This window comes from Phoenix dactylifera, chromosome 7 (assembly GCF_051530095.1).
Source record: "Phoenix dactylifera cultivar Ajwa chromosome 7, Ajwa_hap1_PhDact_Kaust_v1.1, whole genome shotgun sequence".
Classification (NCBI taxonomy): Eukaryota; Viridiplantae; Streptophyta; class Magnoliopsida; order Arecales; family Arecaceae; genus Phoenix; species Phoenix dactylifera.
The window spans coordinates 18,186,180-18,208,468 of record NC_143196.1 but is presented as its reverse complement, the minus strand read 5'-3'; the positions used below and the strand labels follow the sequence as shown (position 1 = coordinate 18,208,468).

Here is a 22,289-nt window from a genome sequence, read left to right as displayed (position 1 = left end):
TTCTCCGGATACAATCAGATCCGGATGGCGCCGGAAGACGAGGAGAAAACGGCCTTCATCACCGACAAGGGCACCTATTGCTATAAGGTGATGCCTTTCGGTTTGAAGAATGCTGGAGCCACGTATCAGAGGCTGGTCAGCCAAATATTTGAGGACCAGATCGGCCGAAATATGGAGATCTATGTGGACGACATGCTGGTGAAAAGCCAAGTGGCGGAGCACCATGTGGTCGATCTCAACGAAACATTCTCCAAGCTTAGGAGGTACCGAATGAAACTCAACCCAGCAAAATGCGCCTTCGGAGTCACCTCTGGCAAATTTCTGGGCTTCATAGTGACCCAGCGTGGAGTTAAAGCCAACCCCGAGAAAATTCGAGCGCTGCAGGAGATGACGCCCCCAAAGACAGTCAAAGAAGTGCAGCAACTCACTGGACGGGTCGCCGCCTTGGAGAGGTTCGTCTCCCGATCGGCCGAGCGCTGTCTCCCCTTCTTCAAGATCCTTAAGCGGCCAAAGGACTTTCTGTGGTCAGAAGAATGCCAGCGAGCCTTTGAAGAGCTCAGACGCCTTCTGGCCTCTCCCCCGCTGCTCACCAAGCCTCAGCGGGGCGAGGTCCTCTACTTATACTTGGCCGTTTCCCCGACCGCGGTAAGCTCAGTCCTGGTCCGGGAAGAGGACAAGCTCCAAAAGCCAGTCTACTACATCAGCCGGGTCCTCAGGGATCCTGAGACCCGATATTCTAAACTTGAGAAGACAATTTTCGCCCTTATCATCTCGGCTCGGAGACTCCGCCCTTATTTTCAAGCACATACAATAGTCATACTGACCGACCAGCCTATGAAGCAAATATTGCAGAAGTCGGACCGTGCAGGGAGGATCGCCAAGTGGGCGGTAGAGCTCGGAGAATTCGACCTCGAATATCGGCCCAGGCCGGCCATCAAAGCTCAAGTTCTCGCCGACTTTCTTGTGGAATGTACCTTGCCGGACGACCCTGAGCCACCATCTGCGCCTATGGATGGAACCCCGAAGCAACCGTGGGTTCTATATTCGGACGGGTCTTCAGCTTCGGGGGGTAGCGGGGCTGGATTAATCCTCACCAGCCCAGACGGAGTGGTGGCCAAGCAAGCCCTCCGCCTCGAGTTCCCGGCCTCAAACAACGAGGCGGAGTACGAGGCGCTTATTGCTGGGCTTAAATTGGCGAAAGAACTGAAAGTGGAAGATTTGAAGGCCTTCAGCGATTCCCAGCTGATAGTGAGCCAAGTCCAGGGGGACTTTGAAGCGAAAGAGCCATCAATGCAAAAGTATCTTCAAAAAGTGCGGGAACTTACGTCCGCCCTAGGTTCTTTCAGCATCCAGCACATTCCCAGAGCGGAGAATCTCAGGGCGGACCTGTTATCCAAGCTAGCGACCTCCCGCATGAGCGAGCTTTCTAAGGAGATGACGCTCGAATATCTTCGGACACCCAGCACGGAGGAACCCGAACCCACCATGTGCATCGACTTCGAGCCGAGCTGGATCGACGGGCTCGTCCGTTATCTCCGGGACGGAACCCTCCCTCAAGATGAGATTGAGGCTCGCCGGATCAGGCGTCAAGCTCCACGGTATGTCCTATACGAAAATAGGCTTTATCGTCGATCATTCACTTCCCCCCTCCTCAGATGTCTCCGCCCTTCTGAGGCGGACTATGCCCTCCGAGAGGTCCATGAAGGAATTTGCGGAAACCACCTGGGAGGTCGGTCGTTAGCCCATAAGATCCTGCGACAAGGATATTACTGGCCCACCCTCCAGAAGGATGCGACGGACTTCGTTCGGAGGTGCGATCGGTGCCAGCGGAACGCCAACATCCAACGCCGACCTTCGGCCCTGCTGACCTCAATCACCGCCCCCTGGCCGTTTGCCCAGTGGGGAATCGACATTCTGGGACCCTTCTCTCTGGCAACCGGACAAAGAAAATTTTTGGTCGTCTCCATCGACTACTTCACCAAGTGGGTCGAAGCTGAACCTGTGGCTCGGATCACCGAGCATAAGATGCGGGACTTCGTGTGGAAGTCCATTATCTGTAGATTCGGACTCCTCCGTATCCTTATATCCGACAATGGCCGGCAGTTCGACAACGTCCACTTCAGAGAATTTTGCTCTGAGCTCGGCATCGACCACCGCTTCACCTCGGTCGCCCATCCCCAGACGAACGGAGAAACTGAGGTAACGAATCATACTATTTTGCAGGGACTCAAGGCCAGGCTTGACCGATCCAAAGGACAATGGGTTGAGGACCTGTACAACGTCCTCTGGGCTTATCGGACTACGTTCCGATTGCCCACCGGCGAGACCCCCTTCAACCTGGCATACGGCACGGAGGCTGTCATCCCACTGGAAATCGGCCTCCCTTCCCCAAGAGTGGAGCATTACGATCCTGACTCCAACTCTTCTCGGCTCAGAAACAACCTGGATCTCGTCGAAGAGACACGAGAGGTCGCCCGGGTCCGTATGGCAAGATACCAACAAAAAACGGCTCAATACTACAACTCTCGGGTCAAGCCCAAGCTCTTCAAAGTAGGGGACCTCGTCCTCAGGAGGGCCGAGGCCTCTCAGCCAACTGAGCAGGGAAAGCTCGCCCCGAATTGGAAAAGGCCGTATCAAATCGCCCGAGTACAATGACCCGGAGCATACAAGCTGAAATCTCTCGAAGGGACCCCCATTCCGCGAAGCTGGAATTCCGAGAATCTACGAATGTACTACCAATAAGACCCCTAGGGGTTCAAGACAACCAAAAACACGGATTCGGTCTCCTTTTTACATATGATCCGACCATTCCAATAATTACAGTTATCTCTTCTAACCTTGGGTCGTTTGTGATCCCCAGATTCCTCGGCCAAGGTCGGGATGCCTCGAGGCTCGACCGTAGAGTCCCAAACTCCCTCGACCTCGGAAAGCGTCGCAGGTCGGTAGCGCGTTCCCAGACCCACCGACCTGGCGCACGATCCCTCGACTAAGGTCGAGATGCCCCGAGGGTCGACCGTAGAGTCCCAAACTTCCTCGACCTCGGGAAGCGTCGCAGGTCGGTAGCGCGTTCCCAGACCCACCGACCTGGCGCACGATCCCTCGACTAAGGTCGAGATGCCCCGAGGGTCGACCGTAGAGTCCCAAACTCCCTCGACCTCGGGAAGCGTCGCAGGTCGGTAGCGCGTTCCCAGACCCACCGACCTGGCGCACGATCCCTCGACTAAGGTCGAGATGCCCCGAGGGTCGACCGTAGAGTCCCAAACTCCCTCGACCTCGAGAAGCGTCGCAGGTCGGTAGCGCGTTCCCAAACCCACCGACCTGGCGCACGATCCCTCGACTAAGGTCGAGATGCCCCGAGGGTCGACCGTAGAGTCCCAAACTCCCTCGACCTCGGGAAGCGTCGCAGGTCGGAAGCGCGTTCCCAGACCCACCGACCTGGCGCACGATCCCTCGACTAAGGTCGAGATGCCCCGAGGGTCGACCGTAGAGTCCCAAACTCCCTCGACCTCGGGAAGCGTCGCAGGTCGGTAGCGCGTTCCCAGACCCACCGACCTGGCGCACGATCCCTCGACTAAGGTCGACATGCCCCGAGGGTCGACCGTAGAGTCCCAAACTCCCTCGACCTCGGGAAGCGTCGCAGGTCGGTAGCGCGTTCCCAGACCCACCGACCTGGCGCACGATCCCTCGACTAAGGTCGAGATGCCCCGAGGCTCGACCGTAGAGTCCCAAACTCCCTCGACCTCGGAAAGAGTCGCAGATTGATGGAGCATCCCCAAACCCCCTCAACCTCGGCGGGCGCCATAGGGCTCATGAGAAGCCCGAGCTCCTCAAAAGTCAAAGAATGACTTCGAAAGTTGGCGAGGAGATAAGGCCACCTACTCTGATACGAGGGGCGCAATTTTGGAGACACAAAAGGTACATCCTATTTGATGCTCGCCTTGTTATATTTATCTACGTATTGACAGTGAAACCCCGATTGAAATCGGGACCTTAATCTGGCCAAGGTCGGATTGCTTCTACAAGTCGGTGTAAGATTAATGTCCCGCTGACCTTGTGCATGCTTCGTCTACCGACGATCTCCACCACAACTCATATAAACCCTTATGGGCAAGGGCCAAATTCAGCCCCCATGCCCAGACTCCGATGTCAACCTGTGAAGATAACCTCAAAGGCCGAGGTGTTCCTTACAGGCCCCAATCTCGCTCGCCTGAATCTCGGCAGAGTCCGAGGGCAACGACTGCGAAAAACCTGGCGACGATGTGACTATTGGCCTAAGCTCCCCTTTGGGGGACAACTTTCTTACGGGCCTGCGCCCCAAGAGCTAGGCTCAAAAGCTTGGCCGAGCACCTCGGTAGCGACCTATGTAGGTCTAGCGCGGCCCCACTTGGGGGCCCGAAGCCCGAACCCGGAGCCATGAGAACCTAAAAGCCAAACTTGGCAACCTCTGCGACCTACGAATCCGAGCTACAAGACTTGGTGAAATTTCCTAAAGTCTAAGCTCGGAGCCCCCCCTAGCTAGCGTAATCAGAGTTCGGACACTTATACACACCAGAAGAAAGGTAAGACATAGCCAAAGAACATGTCTTTATTAATATTATCCGAAGGCTCGGATACGAAGTCGAGAGTCGGCAGAAGTACCGACCTCGTTTCCGAGTGAAAAAGACAGAGAAGAAGAATAAATGTAGAAGTGAAAGAAAAAGCTTTCATTGATGAAACGCCAAAAGGCTAAGTACAAAACTAGAAGCCGGCCTTTTACAAAGGTGTAGGCCGACCTCGTTTACAATGAACACCTTTCGAGCCAGTTCCTGTGGGAGTTTCAATGGGGTAGGGCTCCAGTTGCAGTGGCAGTTGAAATTGAAGTGGGAGTCCTTCTACAAGGGAGTTTTGCTCCAAGGGCTATGAATCGGGCAGGCTAGGCTCGAAGGTTCTAGGGCAGCAAGTTAGTAGAGAAAAAACCGAAGTCCTAAGAGGCGGCGGCTTCATTAGCATCACCCTCATCGTCTACAGGAATGACCTGCGGGTCTTCAGTAGGCGCGGGCTCAAGGTCTACGGCGGGGGCCTCGGCTGGCGCCGCGGGAACAACCTCGCTGGTTTCACGAGGTATGGCCTCCGCCCTCGCCGGTTCAACTGCCTCGGCTTCGACCTCAGCAAGGTCCTCCTCGGACACGAGGGCAGCGGGGATATCGTCGTCGTCGTCGTCGGGGCCGTACCCGAACCTCATCCTCGGACGGACCGTCGAGAGGTCGAACTGAGGGCACATCCGGGCCATCTGCTTCCGGAAGTTGTCAAAGCCCCGGAGGAACCCGTCCACAGTCTCCTCCTCTAACATATCGCGGAACTCTTCTGACTCCTTGAAGAGTTCCACGGCGTTCTCGGCCCGCTCGAGCGCCCTCTTCTCCCGGGCCTCGAGCTGCTCGATCTTGAGGCGGAAGACCCCAGCCTCGTACTTCAGACCCGCGACCTCGGACTGGGCCTCCCCCAGGCGCGCCTCCGAAGCACGCAGGGCCGATTTCGTCAACGAATGGGCGGCCCTCTCCTCTTCGAGCACCTCGACCACGGCGAGTCGCCCGGCCTCGGTGGCTTCCCTTCGCGCTTCGGCTTCGGCCAGCGCGGCCTCCAGCTCAGCAACCCTCTTCTTGGCCGGCTCCAACTGCCGGCTGAGTCGTCGAGTCTCCGCCTGGCAACTTTGAGCAATAACACCAGGGAGTCGACTTCATGGATACGCTGCAAAAGAGGAAAAAAGAAGAAGAAAGCAGCTATAAGTAAAAAGCAGGCAGTGTATGCATAAGTTAGTAGCCAATGAGAGGTTAAGGCAATAGCTCACCCGAACAGTATTACAGTAGGTACTGTCGACGATCTCTTCCAGCGACGCCCTCCGGAACTCAGCCCGGTCCGCTGGAAGCATGGCGTGCCGACATACCGCGCGCGCGGTATCGGCATTGTGGAAGGCCGAGCTCCCCTCAAGGATTGGGGACCCCGGCTCGGCTGACCTCCCCGCCTGATCCCTCGGGGAGCTCGGCTCGCCCGAGCTGGGGACCTCGGGGCCCCTGCTCGGCCCAGGCTCTGAAGGCCGTAGTCGGATCACCATCGGTCCTCCCCGCTGGGCGACAGGGGTAGGACGGAGTGGGGTTGCCGAGCCCGCATCGCCGGTATCTGGCGCCCGCCTTCGGGCGTCCGCAGAGACCCCCGCCTCCGGGCCTCCCATCCCGGCCGAGGTGGAAGCAGCGGCCGACTTCGACTTCTTCCGGGGCTGAGGGATGGCCCCGCCGGCCTCGGCCTCCCGCCTCTTCAGCCGAGAAAAGAGGGATGTGCTGCTAGTCGGCATGTGGGGGATGTCTGAAACCAAAAAAATTTTCGAGTGTCAGACCAGTGTTAGCGAAAAGAAGAAATAGGTAAAAATAGGACGAGACAACTATTCTTACCCTCGGGGCGCGCCGAGCTCAAACCCACGCTCGCCAAGGCGCCCTCCCGTAGGAGCTCGGTTAGGTTGAATCCTTTCCCGAGGGCCCGTAGGGAGTCCAAGACCCTCAGCTCCCTCCCCGAGGGATCGGAGAGCCTGTTGAGAGTCTTCAACCGAGGATGCCCCCACCTCGGGTTGAACCCCCACGGCGCCTCGAATGCAAGAAAGAAAAATTTCCCCATCCACTCATGAATAGAGGAAGGGGTACCCTGGAAGAGCGACATACCGCTCCGAAAGGCGAAGTATAGCCACTCTGCATCCGCCGGATTTTTCTTTAATAAAAAACACCGGCGGAAAATGCTCACCGAGATCGGAATCCCGTGCGCAAGGCACAAGGACAAGAACCCGATGATAGTTCTCCACGAGTTCGGAGCAAGCTGTGCTGGGACGAGTTGATACTCCACCAGCAAGTTGTTCACGAACTCGTGAACAGGGAACCGCAGGCCGACCCAGAGCGTCTCGCGGTAAATCGCGATCCGACCTGGGGGCGGCCGCGTCACCCTGTCTTCCGGCCCTGCAGTTTCGAAACGAAACCCAGGCTGGAAGAAGAACCGGGAGCGGATTAACTCCAGCTCCTCCCCCGATAAGCTTGACCCTACCTCCTCCGGACCAAGACCCATTTTTTCAGAAAATTGAAGTAAACTAAAAGATGAGAGGAGTAGGTAGGAGAAGAAGGAGGTAAACCCTAAATAGCACGGGGCAAGAATCTACGGAAAGAGTTGCCGGAAACCGCTCCGGGGACCGTCGGCAAAGTATCGTTGGGAGAGAGAATGGAGGTAGGGACGACAAAAGCAAAGGGCGACCAAATAGGACTATTAGGGCAAACTCGAGGGGCTTATATAGACCCCCCTGACGGCCCGGATTGGCGGGCTTAGTTTCCATCCCCCGTCCAGATCGCGCCAGGTGTCAACCTCGGAACCCGAAGCACCGCATTTACTCCGGATCAATATCCCGGGTACGCAACCGAGGCGCCGTCCCATCGGATCTCACGGCCTCATCATAGGCCCACTAAACCGGATCACCTTAAAAGACGAGCGGACATCACCTCCACTCCCTTCATTTAATAAACCTCAGGGACACGTGGAGCGCCGAGATAACCCCAGCCTCCCAGATCGTTATTCCGCCAATACGAAATCGGAAATGTCCGACCTCAGATCATGCCACGTGCTCATTTCGAAGCGCGAAACGGCGTGCCTATTTAAGGAGGCGGCGTCGATTATAAGGTCGAGCCGCCACCTCATCAGGCCCGGGGAGCCTCGTTATGAGCTCGCCGTTCAAAGTGATCTCGGAGATCTAAAGGGCGTAATCATCATCATGGCTGCTTCGAGATACGTAAGGGTGCAGACCCCGTCATAAGTCCGCTGTATAAAGCGATCTCGACGGGCCAAAGGGCGCAGCCCACGCCATAACTACCTCGAAATGCCTAAGGGCGCGGACCTCATCATAAATCCACCACATGAAGCGACCTCGAAGGTTCAAAAGGCGCGGACTTCGTTACAGAAGCTTTAGGGGTGCGGGCGTGGTCCCCTTCGACCTCGATAACCACGATAACAACTTCTACTTCCCACGTCCGAGCCTGCAGCTCGAACTCGGAAGTCGGGGGGTAGTGTTGGGGGAATACGGTTTTCCCCCAGTAATACAATAACCCTGCCACCGGAAGATTACGCAGTCGACAACCCCGGACGACTGAGGTCGGCGCCCGACCCCAGAGCGTCCGATCCCGGATCATCCGACCTAGAGGACTTCCGACCTCAAAGGCGGGTCTTTGTCGACCACCTGCCGCGGCCATACCTCTCCGAGGTCCGGCCAAGGGCCATATCCTGCCACTGCCCCAGCATTTATTACACATGATCCCGGCAAATCCTCAGTTCACGCAACAATTAATGTGAATCTCCGGCCTACGCAACAATTAATGTGAATCTCCGGCCTACGCAACAATTAATGCGCGTGGCTCCTTTCATCTACGGATCCTCAGTTCTCCACGGCAAATCAGCTCGGCAGAGTCCTGTCCGCCATGATAAGTCTAACCCCAGCCTCACCGCCGACATCAATGCAATGATTCACCCGATCGCGTGACGGCTCAGGTCGTACGACGGCCTTACCTCCGACATCAGTGTAATTATTTACTTGTCCGTGCACCGGATCAAGCAACATGCCGAGCTGTACGATGGCCTTGTCCGGTCACATCGCAGGTAAACCCCCCTATAAAAAGGAGAGGGGGGAAGAGAGAAGGGAAGAAGACTACTGCTCCCATTTTCTTTAAACATTATTTTGCCCCCTCTAACTTAAGCATCGGAGGGCCGGCGCCGGAAGACCCGGCCACCGGCTTTTCTGCAGGCACCCCGACAGAGGACGCTGCCCGCCGACACATCATCACTCCCTCGCGTCCGCCGACAGCTCCCCCTCCTCGACGGACGATCGCCCCCGGGTCCAATTTCCAGCAACAGTATGAACCCATGTTGAAGCAGTTCCCATGTTGTTCCCTTACCTTTATTAGCATGGGAAAGGAATGATCCTATTACCTTCATTGGCTAGTTTGATCCTACTACTCAATGTCTTAACTGCCTGATATAAAACACAGATTGATCATAGGTCTCAAAATATGACATTCAAACACAACCAATCTAAACAGGTACTAACTTGAAAGCAATCTAATATTTTAATAAGCATCTCTTTTTTCCTTTTAATTTGATCATCTTTGAAGGGCATCTACATGCCAAGAATTCCTTCTTCACCTTTGACAATGAATCATCAATAACAACTAATAGTACCAGTGGTTAATTGGTGCAAAAAAATGATGTCGAAATTTAATTGATTATGATCCACAACTTAACAAATACCAGCATATAGAAGCATTTTAATCTACTTTTTGAACAAATGCCATCAATCTTTGGCTTTTGATAATCTTTATTTTCATGTCATATCTTTTGCTTTTATGTGGCATAATATGATTCTAACACCAGCATATCAGTCTGATTTGTTTCCATAGGCTATTCTGCTGGAAACTATAAGAACAGTAGGGTTTTGGCACAAGAGCGAAGTTCCAACCATGAAATCAAGACTGTTCCCTCATGAGTTTTTGGATTTTTTCTGGCTTTTTTTCTCACTCTCTGCAACTCTTATTTTCTTAGTACAATATTAAGATGTCATGCTCATTGTCTTGCGTATCGCTAGTACATTTGATTAAATTGAAATAGAATGTCACTGTGGAGCCAGAGAGTCAAGTACATTTGCAAATGTAACCATGGATTTAATATTTGAGATGGTCAATACTAGTGAGGAATAGCACGACGGAGTCAGCTGCTTTAGTTGATGAGAAGTTTATTATTTTCTTGTTCTTATCGTCATTTGATTTTAGTGAATATTATTTGACCAAGAATTCTGATTTGAAGTAACACCATCTTTTTCTATGCAAATAATTAGAAAAGGAGTAACGAGCTGTTACTATCTCTAGTTTCATTGTTCTACACAGATCCTCTACTGGCATGCTAAGCTATTTTTCAGCGTAGAACTTTTTAGTTTCTCATGCATATAGATTTATATGTAACTATTTAGGCGATAAAAATTGATGCACAAAAAGAATGTGCTAGGGGAAATTGAATGAACCTAACTGTGAAAATGTTCAACTAAATACCAAAAAACATCCTATATGGGGAGTCACTTATTTAAACCCCGTAAGCAGATAGCAGGGAAAAAAGTCCAGAACATGTTTCACAAGGCCCCTAGCACCCTGAACTTGTATTGACAGTTGAGCATGTTTGCCAAACTGGAATCATTTGGAGAAAACATAACCGGTAACGGCTGTTATTTTCAAAGGCATCCCAATGGGTAAATGTTCCAATATTTGGCATTGGACCAAGTTTTTACAGGGTTTTACAATGCCATCACGGTCTCTTTTTCGAGTATGAGGAGCGTGAGCCTTCAATAGTTGCAGCCTAGTGTGGAATCTGTTAAACCTCAAGGGTGGAGCGGAGCAGAACATTACACACCCTGCCTAATGCATAATGCACTGCAAAATCCGGAATCTAATTGCTAACATCAGGAAAGCAAATTCCAATCTTTAGAATACAGATTATAATTCTGACAAGAAGTGAGAGCACCACTATTGCATAAGTCCACCAGAAGCAGACGCCAAATTTTCACTTCCCCCATATTTGTGTATCACATTTGGTTCATGATTAAATATCTTATAAAAACAGCACAAAACAAAAGGCACTTTTAAATAAATGAACTTATAACATATGATAAGAAACAGCAAGAACATCAGTTATGGACTGAACTATAAGTATTTCAAGATTCACCAGCAATACAAATGTCCAAGCAACCCTCGATCACAAGGGAGTGAGTTCAATACAAATCAGCATACACTATTTATATGATAAGCTCAAAAGTCCTATAGCTGGGAGACATACGACATGTATAGGGAATAAAGTAACAACAAAATCATCCAAGTTAGTTTACTGATTATGAAATTTTGAAAGAAAATGAAGATGATTCATCAAAGAAAGGGAAAAAGGTTCAGGCGGAGAGCAATGAAGTACCAGCTTTACCAAGAAGCTAAAACATATCAACAACCTTGAAATGCAACAAATTCTAGCAAGGATAGCCTGGGGTGCAGCTCATGCCCTTCCAAGAAATCATCTTTCTCCGATCCCTCCCCCTAACAGATCTCGCAAGTATTGTTCCGCTAACAGGCTTGCATAATCCAACGTCTATTACGGAAGTGCTCTTTCTTTTTTCATGGCGCGCATCGAAATGGAAATCAAAGAGCATAGCCAAGCAACGTATTTGGTGAGCTAAGATGTAGTTTTCATGTTCCAGAGGCAGGACCTTAACAATGTGAAGATTAACCTATAAAATATATATCAGGAGGGAAAAATTTCATTCCAGCTCTGGATGAAGATTAAATAGAAGTAAAATGAAATAGAGCATCAAATGGATTATTCCATTGCCACATACCTCTGCTTCCATGGCTCGAAGCTCATTGTACCATTCAAAACCTTGAGGCCCATCAGAAAGCAAGCTTAAAGTGAAAAGTGGAGGCCTGAGAGGATATTCTGTGCTGATTTTTACCTGCCAAATTTCAAATGCAGTTTTAGAAATCAAGCATATAAGAGCGAGCAAATGAAGAAAGGCACAGAAAAGAAAGTACCTTGGAATTCAACTTTGCAGTTCTCTCATTTTCGTAAGTTCTTGTGAGAACCAAAGTGAATTCTTTTGCAGCATGGTCTTCCCACGGTTTGCCAACAACTCTGACATTTTCAATTTCTTGGTCAATGCATGTTTGCTCCTCCAGTTCACTTTCACTATCTAGTATGAGTTCTGAATCATCCTCACTTTTCCTCAACATTTGAGATTTGACCTTTTTGGAAGGTGTCACACTCTTTGTAATTAAAGCCAGGCTTCTAGAATGTGCAATATACTCAGATGACCCATTAGCCATATTGACCTTTGAATCATCTGGCAAGTTTGCAGCTGGTAATGCTGTCGGAAGCTCTCCATCTTCTCTTGCACTCTCTAGTTCCCATGATGTCACAGATCTTCTGTCCAGATCAAGGTCAATAACATGTGCAACTTGTCCTACCGCAACAGCAGAGAAAGATGAAGATTCAGGGATCAGGTTGGATGAAGACCAGTTTTGCAAAGTCCACAATGGGTCATGCAAAGCCCATGGAATGTCTCCATAGGCTAGTAAGGGCCACCTGAGCTTCATCAAGGAATCAAGCTGCTCCCTGTAAGCCAATAAATGATTCCAAACTTTCAAATAAGACATGCCATAACGATTGGAAGGGAAAAAAAAAGACATCTCTGGAAGAAAAGCAAGACCATAGATAAACTAGTTTATAGTCTAGGCAAAGCTAGTGGAAACCATGCACAACCATAGCATCAGATCTAGGAGATCGGAAGATCTCTTAGAGGAAATAATGCGCAAAATACATTAAAGAAAATTTGCATCCAAAATGTGCTTTATGCATAAATCGCTTCCAGTCTCCCTGCATAAACAGCATCCAAGAAAAGGGACTCTGAGCTCAGAAAAGGTCAGCTAGTGGGACATTGCTGTACTTGTCCAAGCTGCTGGAACTCAACATCCCAAGACTCCAAAATTCACAGAACAGTGACTCACACAAGAGCCATCTGAGCCTTTCTCCTGGAGCGAATCCTTTGCAAAATGTTCTGCACACGGTTCTGATGACGGTATATGTTAAGTCCAGCTGCAACATCTAAACCTTTCAAAGCTTCACTGTTCAAAGTTTCATTGCACTCATGCAGAAGAGGCACCTCTGGCAAAAAATCAATTCCAGCTAGATGTTGTGCCCACTTGTACGGACGTGAAGCTCTTCTTTCACCAAAAGCTAGAGAATCCCCAGCATATAGTTTAGCTGCCTGCATGACAACAATTTAAATTTTTTTATCAGAAAGAACACCATACCCATCTGCATAGTCATTTGACTTTTTTTTTTTATTCAATCAAAGAACAAACGGAGGAAACTCTCCAGGAAGCAACACAATTCTAGTGGATTAATTGGTTAGCAGCCTTCAAGATCCATGTGTGATGTATCTGGATAATTGGTTTGGACAACTTTATGAATGAGCTTATCATGTAGATTATATGTAGCTAAGGTATTATAGAATAGGAGTAAAACAATCCCATCAATCAGCGGGTTATGAGAACCATCAATTTTTATGCAATGGTCCGGAGGCCATAATGTTAACAGAAGCACTAAATCTTTGCTTCTTTCAAACATCTTTATCTGAAAGGAACCAAATTAACTAGATATTCCAGAATCTTTATCCATAATGCAGCACTATAAATGTGGTTTGTGCCTTCTGCTGTATTATCTACTAGAAAATTTAAAAATCATGATCTTTCAATAGGTAGGATAATCATCAAATACTAGCATAGATTTTCTCGTAGCTTATGGACCAGTTCTAGCAGGTAATATGAATGCCATTTATTATGTTTGCCTGACCTAGTGAAAGGCCAGATACAGTTTCTAGACTAGCCATGACTTAGAGGATACCAACTCTTAAATTACTAAATAGTCAGCAGGTGCAAAATTACTCCAAAAACACAGCTGTACCTGGTGGGGAAGCTCAACGCCAGTATCATTGGGAAATAAGTTACATAAGATATCGTTGTCAGATCCTTCCTCTGAATCTTCTACTCCAACACATACAATGTTTAGCTTTACCAAGTACTCAAATCTCAGAGTGATTAATTTCGAAGGTTTAGCCTCAGATTCTTCATCATCATATATATGAAGAATGATCTTGAGTGGATGAATCTGGCACACTCGTGCTTGGTCAATATTCTCCTTGACCTGGTTCTTCTTTGGCCTCTTTCTTCTTCTCTGGACATCTTCTTCCTCATCAGGTGCATCCTCTTCCAACCTATTGTTTTCAGTATTTGATGATAAACCTGTCATAAAAAATTATTTCGGTTAAATATTGAGACAGCTAAAGGAAATCAAAGGACTCATATTTGTGAAGATTTTCAAGGACACATTGTTCATCCCCTTTCTTGCTTCAATTGCAAATGCAAGCATGAAACTTATTAAAGAAAATGCTAGCAAATGGAAGGCATACACATTAGGATGAACATACTCCCAATAGGAACATAACTACTGATCAATCTCAACTTGAAGGTTAGCAGAAAATAGTTGTCCATTTACATGAATTGTAGACAGAAAAACATGCCTCAGATGGCATCTATTAGTTATTCTAACAAATCCTGAAAAACTTTACTTTGATGATAATTCTCCAGCTATTTACACCACCTATTTTGGGGAGGACCTGAATTGCAGGTCAAGAAAATGGATGGTGCGATATGCCAAATAGTTTTGATAATACTAATAGATTAACATCAAAAACAATAGGTTAACAAGAACAAGCTTAGGTAATAGATGGATACAAAAAGGGATGTATCACCTGGTCTTCAATTATATAAAAAATAATTCTAGTTTATAATATATATAGCAAGATATTAATGAATATACATCTGGTAATTATGTAACCTCTATTTTTTGAAAAAAGAATACACTTTTGTCCAGCTCCCTGAAAGAAAGAAAAATATCAGGGCCATCTCAATCTGCAAAAGCTTTCTCAAATAATTTCTCTAAATTGGGCTGAAGTTTAATGTCACTCACTCTTTATCTATCTTCCCTATTCCTCACTTTAATAAATTCAAAAGAGAAAATTGAATCGCAATCAAATACTTCTGGGCCTTCGCTCATTTTCAACATCATTTCGCTTATATAGCATTTTATATACTTAATATAAATTATTCTTTCTCTTATAACTTATTCATCAAAACTTTACTCCATCTCTACCCTGCTTCTTGCCAGGGACTGTGTTGGTCAAGAATTGGACACCAATTCAAAGGGTTAACATCAGATTTTGAGACAGCCATTAAACTTGCTAAGACTTCAATGCATCACATCTTTAACCATTAAGCAAATCTTAAAAAGATGGATTAAAACTTGCTAGTCAAGATTAAGGCTAATTTTCAAGGTTGAATCCACAATGCCAACTTAGCATCCAATAAATTTCTCATTAATTAGCATTCAATCCTCTGCAAATCATTTACACCATAATATCTCATTGAAAATGTCAATTCCTCAATCACAAATAAAACGAGATACCCACTTAAGGTGGGGCAGGGCCTTGGTCTAACACTATAGTTGGAAAATGAACTCATTTGATTTACACTACTAATGCTCATCATTGTTCCAAAATGTCTTGAGGGATCCCAACATACTCTTTTTTTCTTTATTTGCTCATACTACCAAATCTATGGTACTATATCATGGGCTTTCTCCAAGTCAAGGATCCATGTGTCAAAACTTTCTCCTCTAAATCTTTCAATCATCTGTTCATACAAGAATATAGGTTCTATGGCTACACTTTTTTAGCATTTTCCTTGATTCGTAAAATTAGTTGTCATTATGTTTTTCTTTCATCACCATCTCCCATTATTAGATAATGTGGATCATAAGTTTCATTTCATGATAGTGCAATTTAGAATATCCCCCTTTTCCATAAGTAATTGCAGTTTTGAGACAATTTCACATACATGATTAGCCCAAATCACTACTCTAATTGTTTACAATATTTTGCTGCTTTTATCACATCCCACAAATTTTACCACTATATTCACCAAATTCATCACATATTCTTCAAATTTCAATTGATATAAGATTTGTTAATGCCTATCACTTTCTCATCCTCTCCAATTTCTCTACATTTATCTTTCCCAAACATGACTATGAAATACATGCATCTTTTAATAAGGATGATTACCCATGTGAAAAAAGTAATTACCCATGTGAAAAAAGTAACTGCTAAACATAGTGTCCGCAAAAGATAACAAACAATTAGTTTAATTACATGTGAAACAATATATTTTAAAGGCTGTCAATTACCGCTGTCCTTATTAGCTTGTTGTTGAGCAAAAATTTGAGCATCCTTTACACTTCCTAATATCTCCATTTCAATCCTCTCCCCAAATGCTTCTTTCTGAGCCAGTAACTGTGAGTAGACTATGTAAAGAGGAGGCGGAAGCAACTCTGCTGCATGGTGCTGCTTTAGCTTCTTGGTATGCAAAATCCCTAATTGCTGTTGTACTGGTAAGGTTGCTTTCTTCAGAGATTTCAGATGTGATGGAAGACTTGTGAGGAACTTTTTCCGGTCTGCTATGGTATCCAGAAGACTTTTTTTATGATGTTCCAATTTCTCATGAAGTTTGTACAGCTCCTTTCTCTAGAATACAGAAAATTAAAACATAGATTTAGATATACGACATAAAAATACTGGATAAAATAAATGAACCATGGTTCATAAACCATGCATAAGAATGTTGCTAATAAGTAATAACTAGAGATAAGATACATCTTGATACATAAAAGACAGCAAGAAGAACAAATATCCTAGTAACAACAAACAAAATTTTCATATGGAACTTAAGGGCTCGTTTGGTTCGCGGGAAAAGAAGGGAGGAAAGTGTGGTCAACAGGAAAGTAATGAGATGCCTCTTATTTGATTGGAGTTTTCAAAAGAGAGAGATGGAAAAATTGTATTCCCATGGGAATATGATTCCCATGTTTCATGGGAAAGTCTTTCCCATAAGAAACATGAAAAAGTTACTTTTTCGTGAGCCGGAAATTACTCCATTTTTATTTTTTTCCAAAAAAAGCCCTTCAGCATTAAAGAGGCATTAAAGACCTAATTTTTATTAAAGGTATAAAAGGAATTACACAACTTTTTCAGAAAAGTGGATAGTCAACCAAACATAAGCACTCTGAAAATCTGTCACTTTCCCATTGTCAACCAAACATGCCAAAAGTACTTTTTCAAGCATCCTCTTTCCAGAAATCTACTTCCCAGGAATCATATTCCTAGGAGAAAAAATGCTTCCTGCGAACCAAACGAGCCCTAAAAATCACACAGGCATAGATCATTAGATTGATGACACAATGATACAAGTAACAACATTTCAACCCTTGTCTCAAATTAATCAGCAGAATCAGCTCTGATTGTGAAATTGTTGAGAATCTGATAATAAGCATATCCAAATATTCTGGACAGCTAAAGTGTCCCAGCAAATTGTCTACACAACCGTCAGTGTGTGGCACTACATAACAAAAAGAAGAATTGAAGCAATAGGAAGTAGGAAAGAAGGGATATAGAGAAAAGAAAACAAAAAATTTTACATAGAAACCAATGAAAAAGAAAAAAACCAATATCTTAAAAAGCTACATTATGGTGGCATTTAACAAGTAACATTTAGCCACACATGCAAATGCACTAGATATGGTCATTCCAGAAAATTCATTTAGGTGGCATGATAATACATGCATATGTGCACCACTACATTCAACAATCAAAAATTTGAAAGTAAGATATTGGACACTTATCTGCTTGTATTGCATCCATCGACTAAACCATGAGGTTTCATGTTTAAGTCAACATGTATATGTAATTTCCACAGTATCTTTGGAAACAAACTTGGGCTGATGTGAACACATGGAATATCCTAGACATAGCTGTAATGTTTAAAAAGGCCTCATTGAGGCTATCATATACTTCAGGATATATTTGAGTTTGATCTCACTTTATGCAATAGGATAGGCTCTACATGAACACTTTGAGGCTCAGTTGTGAGAGTTTCATGTGTTGTCCAAACCTCATACTTTCCATCTTATAGAATCAGGCTCTAAGGGAAGAGCAGGATCCTGCCATGTTTTTCATAACATGATTTCGTGTGCACTTATACGCTATAACTAAGTATGGAAAATATATTTCCATGACGAATAAGTGATATAGTGCAATTTCATATATGGAATAAGTGATCTTCACCAAAAGTTCATAATGAAATGCAAATGCATCATCTAACATGCCTTAGTTTCTTGTTTCACATTATTCTTCTTCGGTTTAAAACCTTTGAGAATATGCCAAAAAAATGTCCTTACGCCTCCATCTTATTAAATATTCCAATGTAACAACACCATCTGTTTTGAGTATTGTCATATTAGCAGCACATCTTGTTTTCCCCAAAGATAGAAAGAACAGCCTTGGAGATCAGGAAGTTTACTAGAAATTCTTTCATCATAATCTCCATATAATTAACTGCCAAAAGGCTGTGTCAAAGAATTAAGGCACTAGTCTTTTAAGTGGTGACCTACCTTACCAAGGCCCTTTGATTTATCCCACAGTACCTGCACCAGACTTAGAAATGGGGATCAATATGACACTTGGGTATGGATCCAGCAGAAAAATTTCCTATGGACAGGAGTTTTCACAATGACATAATCACACCTAACACTAATGCCCATGTCCGCATAATATAGTGGTGTATACAGAGCTTATTGATATGATGTCATGTTAAGTGGGGGAGGGGGGCACTCAGATTGGCATCATATGAGCAACACAAGAAAAGCTTAATATGAGGGTGCATCATAAAATAAAGAACATCTCTGGCAAAAATATGGAGGTACGCAACATCTCCAACAAAGGGATGACGGAAAAAATTCAACTTTGCTCAGAAGCACAAATGATTATCATTAATAATCTGACCTGGCAACTAGAAATCAGTCAGCAGGAACATATTAACTGAGATGAAACGGGTCAGTACAAGGATCTCAAATAAAAAACTAATCTAAATCAGGAAAATTCACATCAGAAATCATAAAATGTTAATTAGATTGCAAAACAGTAAAAATGTGCCAACAATGTTTTACTAGATGCAAGTAAAGACACACATAACCAAATTGGATATCTATCTAGATTCGCAGGAAATCAAATTCCTTGTCGCTACCATGGCAACTTTCATGAGGGACCAAAAAATTGCTTCTTCGCACGCCAATTAATCAAACCTTGCTATGTTATCGAAGCAGAAATGAAGCATCTTTTCTACTATAAGAGTACTAACTTAAAACTAGGACAAACATCTTCTTTGACACTGCCAACTTTCATGTGTCGAATTGCAGGAAATCTATCCTGCTTGTAAACTTCTCCAGCCCCTTTATCAACACTAATATGAACATATAATAAGAGTAAAAAGTGAATTGATTAGTATACAGTAAAACAAACATTCTACCAATTTAACCCCGTGCAAACAATAATCTACCTGGTAGAGCTCAAAATTGAGCCTCTTCAACATTAAATCATGCGCCGCATCGCTCGCCAAGACCTTCCCTTTGATGTCCTCGGGCGCAGTACTGAAGAACTCCTCCTCGGGGACAAGCTCAATGTCCGGATACTTGGATCGGAAATCTTTGCAAGCCTTGATGGCCTTCAAATAATGATTCTTCTCGTACATAAGGTTGTGGAGCTGGAGGGTGGTGAAGTCCACCGGCGCCTTTGCGCTCTCCGTCTCCGCCTTCACCCGGTCCTCTTCCATCAATATCGATCGATTCGCCTAAAGAGAGAAGAAAAGAAGAAGTTAGGGTTCGGGTTTTGCCGATTGATGCTAGGATGAAGTCGAGCTCGAGATCGTAACCGCAAGCCGAAGCCTAACCTGGCGGAGGGAAAGGAAGAGGAGGGACATCTGGGTGATGAGCTCGCGGAGGTCGGACTTGGGGCGGCCTTCTTTCTTGATGAAGAGCATTTTCGCGGCGATCTCCTCCATCGCCGTGCGGGTCTCCTCAAGAACATCGTGAGGAGAACGCTTGGAGTTGGGAATCTCCTCCACCTCCATCGCTTGCATGCTGCGCCAAGCGCTTTGATCTCCTCGATTTGCTTCCGCTGCGCTTCTCTACCATGCGACCGCCGGGCCTCCGGGGGAGCTGATCGAGAAGGAGAGGGGTATGCGGCGCCGCCCTAGATCGTTTTCCTCTGCGCGAGAACACGTACGACGCACGTGAGCGATGATGTAGAGCAGTGCAATGCCCTGCAAGCGAGGACGACCCTCGACCCTTATGGGCTCGTTTGGTTCGCGGAAAAAGAAGGGGGGAAAGTGTGGTCAACGGGAAAGTAATGAGATGCCTCTTGTTTGGTTGGAGTTTTCAAAGGAGAGAGAAGGGAAAGTAGTATTCCCATGGGAATGTGATTCCCACATTTCATGGGAAAGTCTTTCCCATGAGAAACATGGGAAAGTTACTTTCCCATGAGGCGGGAATCACTCCATTTTTACTTTTTCCCAAAAAGTCCCTTCAGCATTAAAGAAGCATTAAAGAGGCATTAAAAACTTAATTTTTATTAAGGGCATAATAGGAATTATATATAACTTTCCTAGGAAAGTAGATGGCCAACCAAACATAAGCACCTTGGAAATTTGTCACTTTCCCATGGTCAACCAAACATGCCAAAAGTACTTTCCTAGGCATCCTCTTCCTAGGAATTTGTTTCCCAGGAATCATATTCCTAGGAAGGAAAATGCTTCCCGCGAACCAAACGAGCCCTAAGTCTCAAGCCCGACCACCCCCGGTGCAAAGTAATAAGGTCGGGGGCCCGAGACGGATTGGGCCTGTCCATGCCGGACCAGATTGAAGAGCTGAGAGGGCGGACGGGTAGGAACGGCAAAAAATAGGGTATCTGGAAAAAAAATTGCACTTTGTATATTTAAACTTATTTAAAATTTTACTATCCAAATTTATTCTAAATTTAATTAAAAATATATCCAAAAATTCTAAATCTATTCTATCAAAAAATAGTAATTCCGTCGGGTATCTGAACCCACCCAATTAATCTTTATTCGAATCGAATTATTCGAGTTGGGTCAGCTATCTAACTTAGAATTACAAAAACAAAAAAGAAAAGATTTCGAACGGAGGGAGGGGAGGGAGAGGATAGAAGGAAAGATATTTACATAATGATCTAAATATAACTAATATTGTTGCCATTGAGGATCGGCCTTTTCTAAACAAAGAGCAGGAGAGATGCTGGATGTTGGTGGACAGTTGTAACCGACGTCTCGGTCCACGGTTATGCTCCCACATGAAATAGCAAAGACAAAGAACTCCTCTTTATCGAAGTGTGCTCAGTGGAAGACCATCTGATGCCTAAGTGAAGATGATACTCAAGGAATAGAGGAGGTTCTCAGTAGTTTGTCAGGAGAATTCAGCACTTACCTAGAAGGTCTTGCGGAGAGTGGTTTGTATAGGCGAAGGCAAAAAACTGTCGTCCCAAAATTTGGACATGTAAGTCACTTGGATTGTCAGGCCTCTGCATGTTCCAAGAATCAGGCACAGGCAATTCGTACGCAGATCACGTCCTGTTTGTTTGGCTGGCGTGATCTCAAAGACCGTTCGAGATTTTGGCCAAGGTGTTGCCACGTGTAGGGAGTCTTTAAAATTCAAATTTAACCACGCACTTCTGGGCATTGATAGTCAACTTTAAAGACCACGCAATAGCACGTATCTGGTAGGATAGAGATTACGGGTATCGATCCACAGGGATTGGGGTATAGTTGTTTTCTTAAAAATAAAAATATTTAAAAGGATGAATTTGTGAAACTAAGCAATTTAATAAAAGAAAATGCAATTAAAGGGATATCAGTTTAGGAGAACCTAGGGTAAGAAATTCACCACTAACATCGGAACAAGGGTTATTTATATTTTATTTCGTTCTTGGATTAACATGCAAATTGGCTACAAGCCTAATAAGCATTTAAATAAAAATTTACAAAAGTAATTTGGGCATAATCCATCTTCAGTTGGCATGAAATGTCTACCCTAATCTAAGGTGGTAGCACACTGCATCTTCCTTAAGCATGGACTATCTTATATTTACTTAGTGATCATGAAGAACAGTTGTACGAACATCATACTTAAAATCACAGAAATTAAATATGATTCAAAAAAAGAAATTCATTAAAAATAATAAGTTCATACAACCCCAAGAATATAAAATAAAATATAAAACCCATGTTCCTTTGTTAGGGCTGCATCCAGCCCTGGAGAAGAGCTCAAGCTTCCATGCAGTGGTGGACGGCGGCAGCAGCACAGCAGCAGCAGGTCCTTCCTTCTTTATTTCTTCCTTTGGGAAATATTCCCAAAATACCCAAAAGGTTTCTCTCTCCTGGCTCTATGGGATTCGGCCTGTGAACCCAAGCTTCTTCTTCTCTTGGTGAACTATGTGGGATTCCGCCTCTGAGAAGTGATGATGGGAGCAGCCCCCGGTGGGGGAAGAGGGAATGCCCCCCGGTGGGGGAAGAGGGAATGCCTTCTCGGTTCACGCCTGGGCCTTTTATAGGCTGCAACTCCTCTCTTTCTCTTCCTTTTCTGTGGTTGATCCGATCGTTGGATAAACTCGTGGAGGCTTCCTCTCTTCCGCGGATGATGGGAGACGTTGTATGGTTACTGGTTTTCCTCGGAAGGAGGCTGGGGACGTG

General features: G+C 45.6%; 1 protein-coding gene across 1 annotated transcript; it reads right to left on the bottom strand.

Moving 5' to 3' along the window:
• Positions 1–10,730: 10,730 nt before the first annotated feature.
• THO5 (THO complex, subunit 5) lies at positions 10,731–19,876 on the bottom strand. The gene is made up of 8 exons (XM_039120191.3): positions 19,476–19,876; positions 19,086–19,376; positions 15,883–16,219; positions 13,543–13,880; positions 12,585–12,844; positions 11,613–12,192; positions 11,420–11,533; positions 10,731–11,311 (listed from the first exon to the last, which is right to left on the bottom strand). Exons 1-8 carry the CDS (start codon positions 19,662–19,664, stop codon positions 11,054–11,056), a joined length of 2,367 nt encoding a protein of 788 aa, XP_038976119.3. The 5' UTR covers positions 19,665–19,876; the 3' UTR covers positions 10,731–11,053.
• Positions 19,877–22,289: the final 2,413 nt, after the last annotated feature.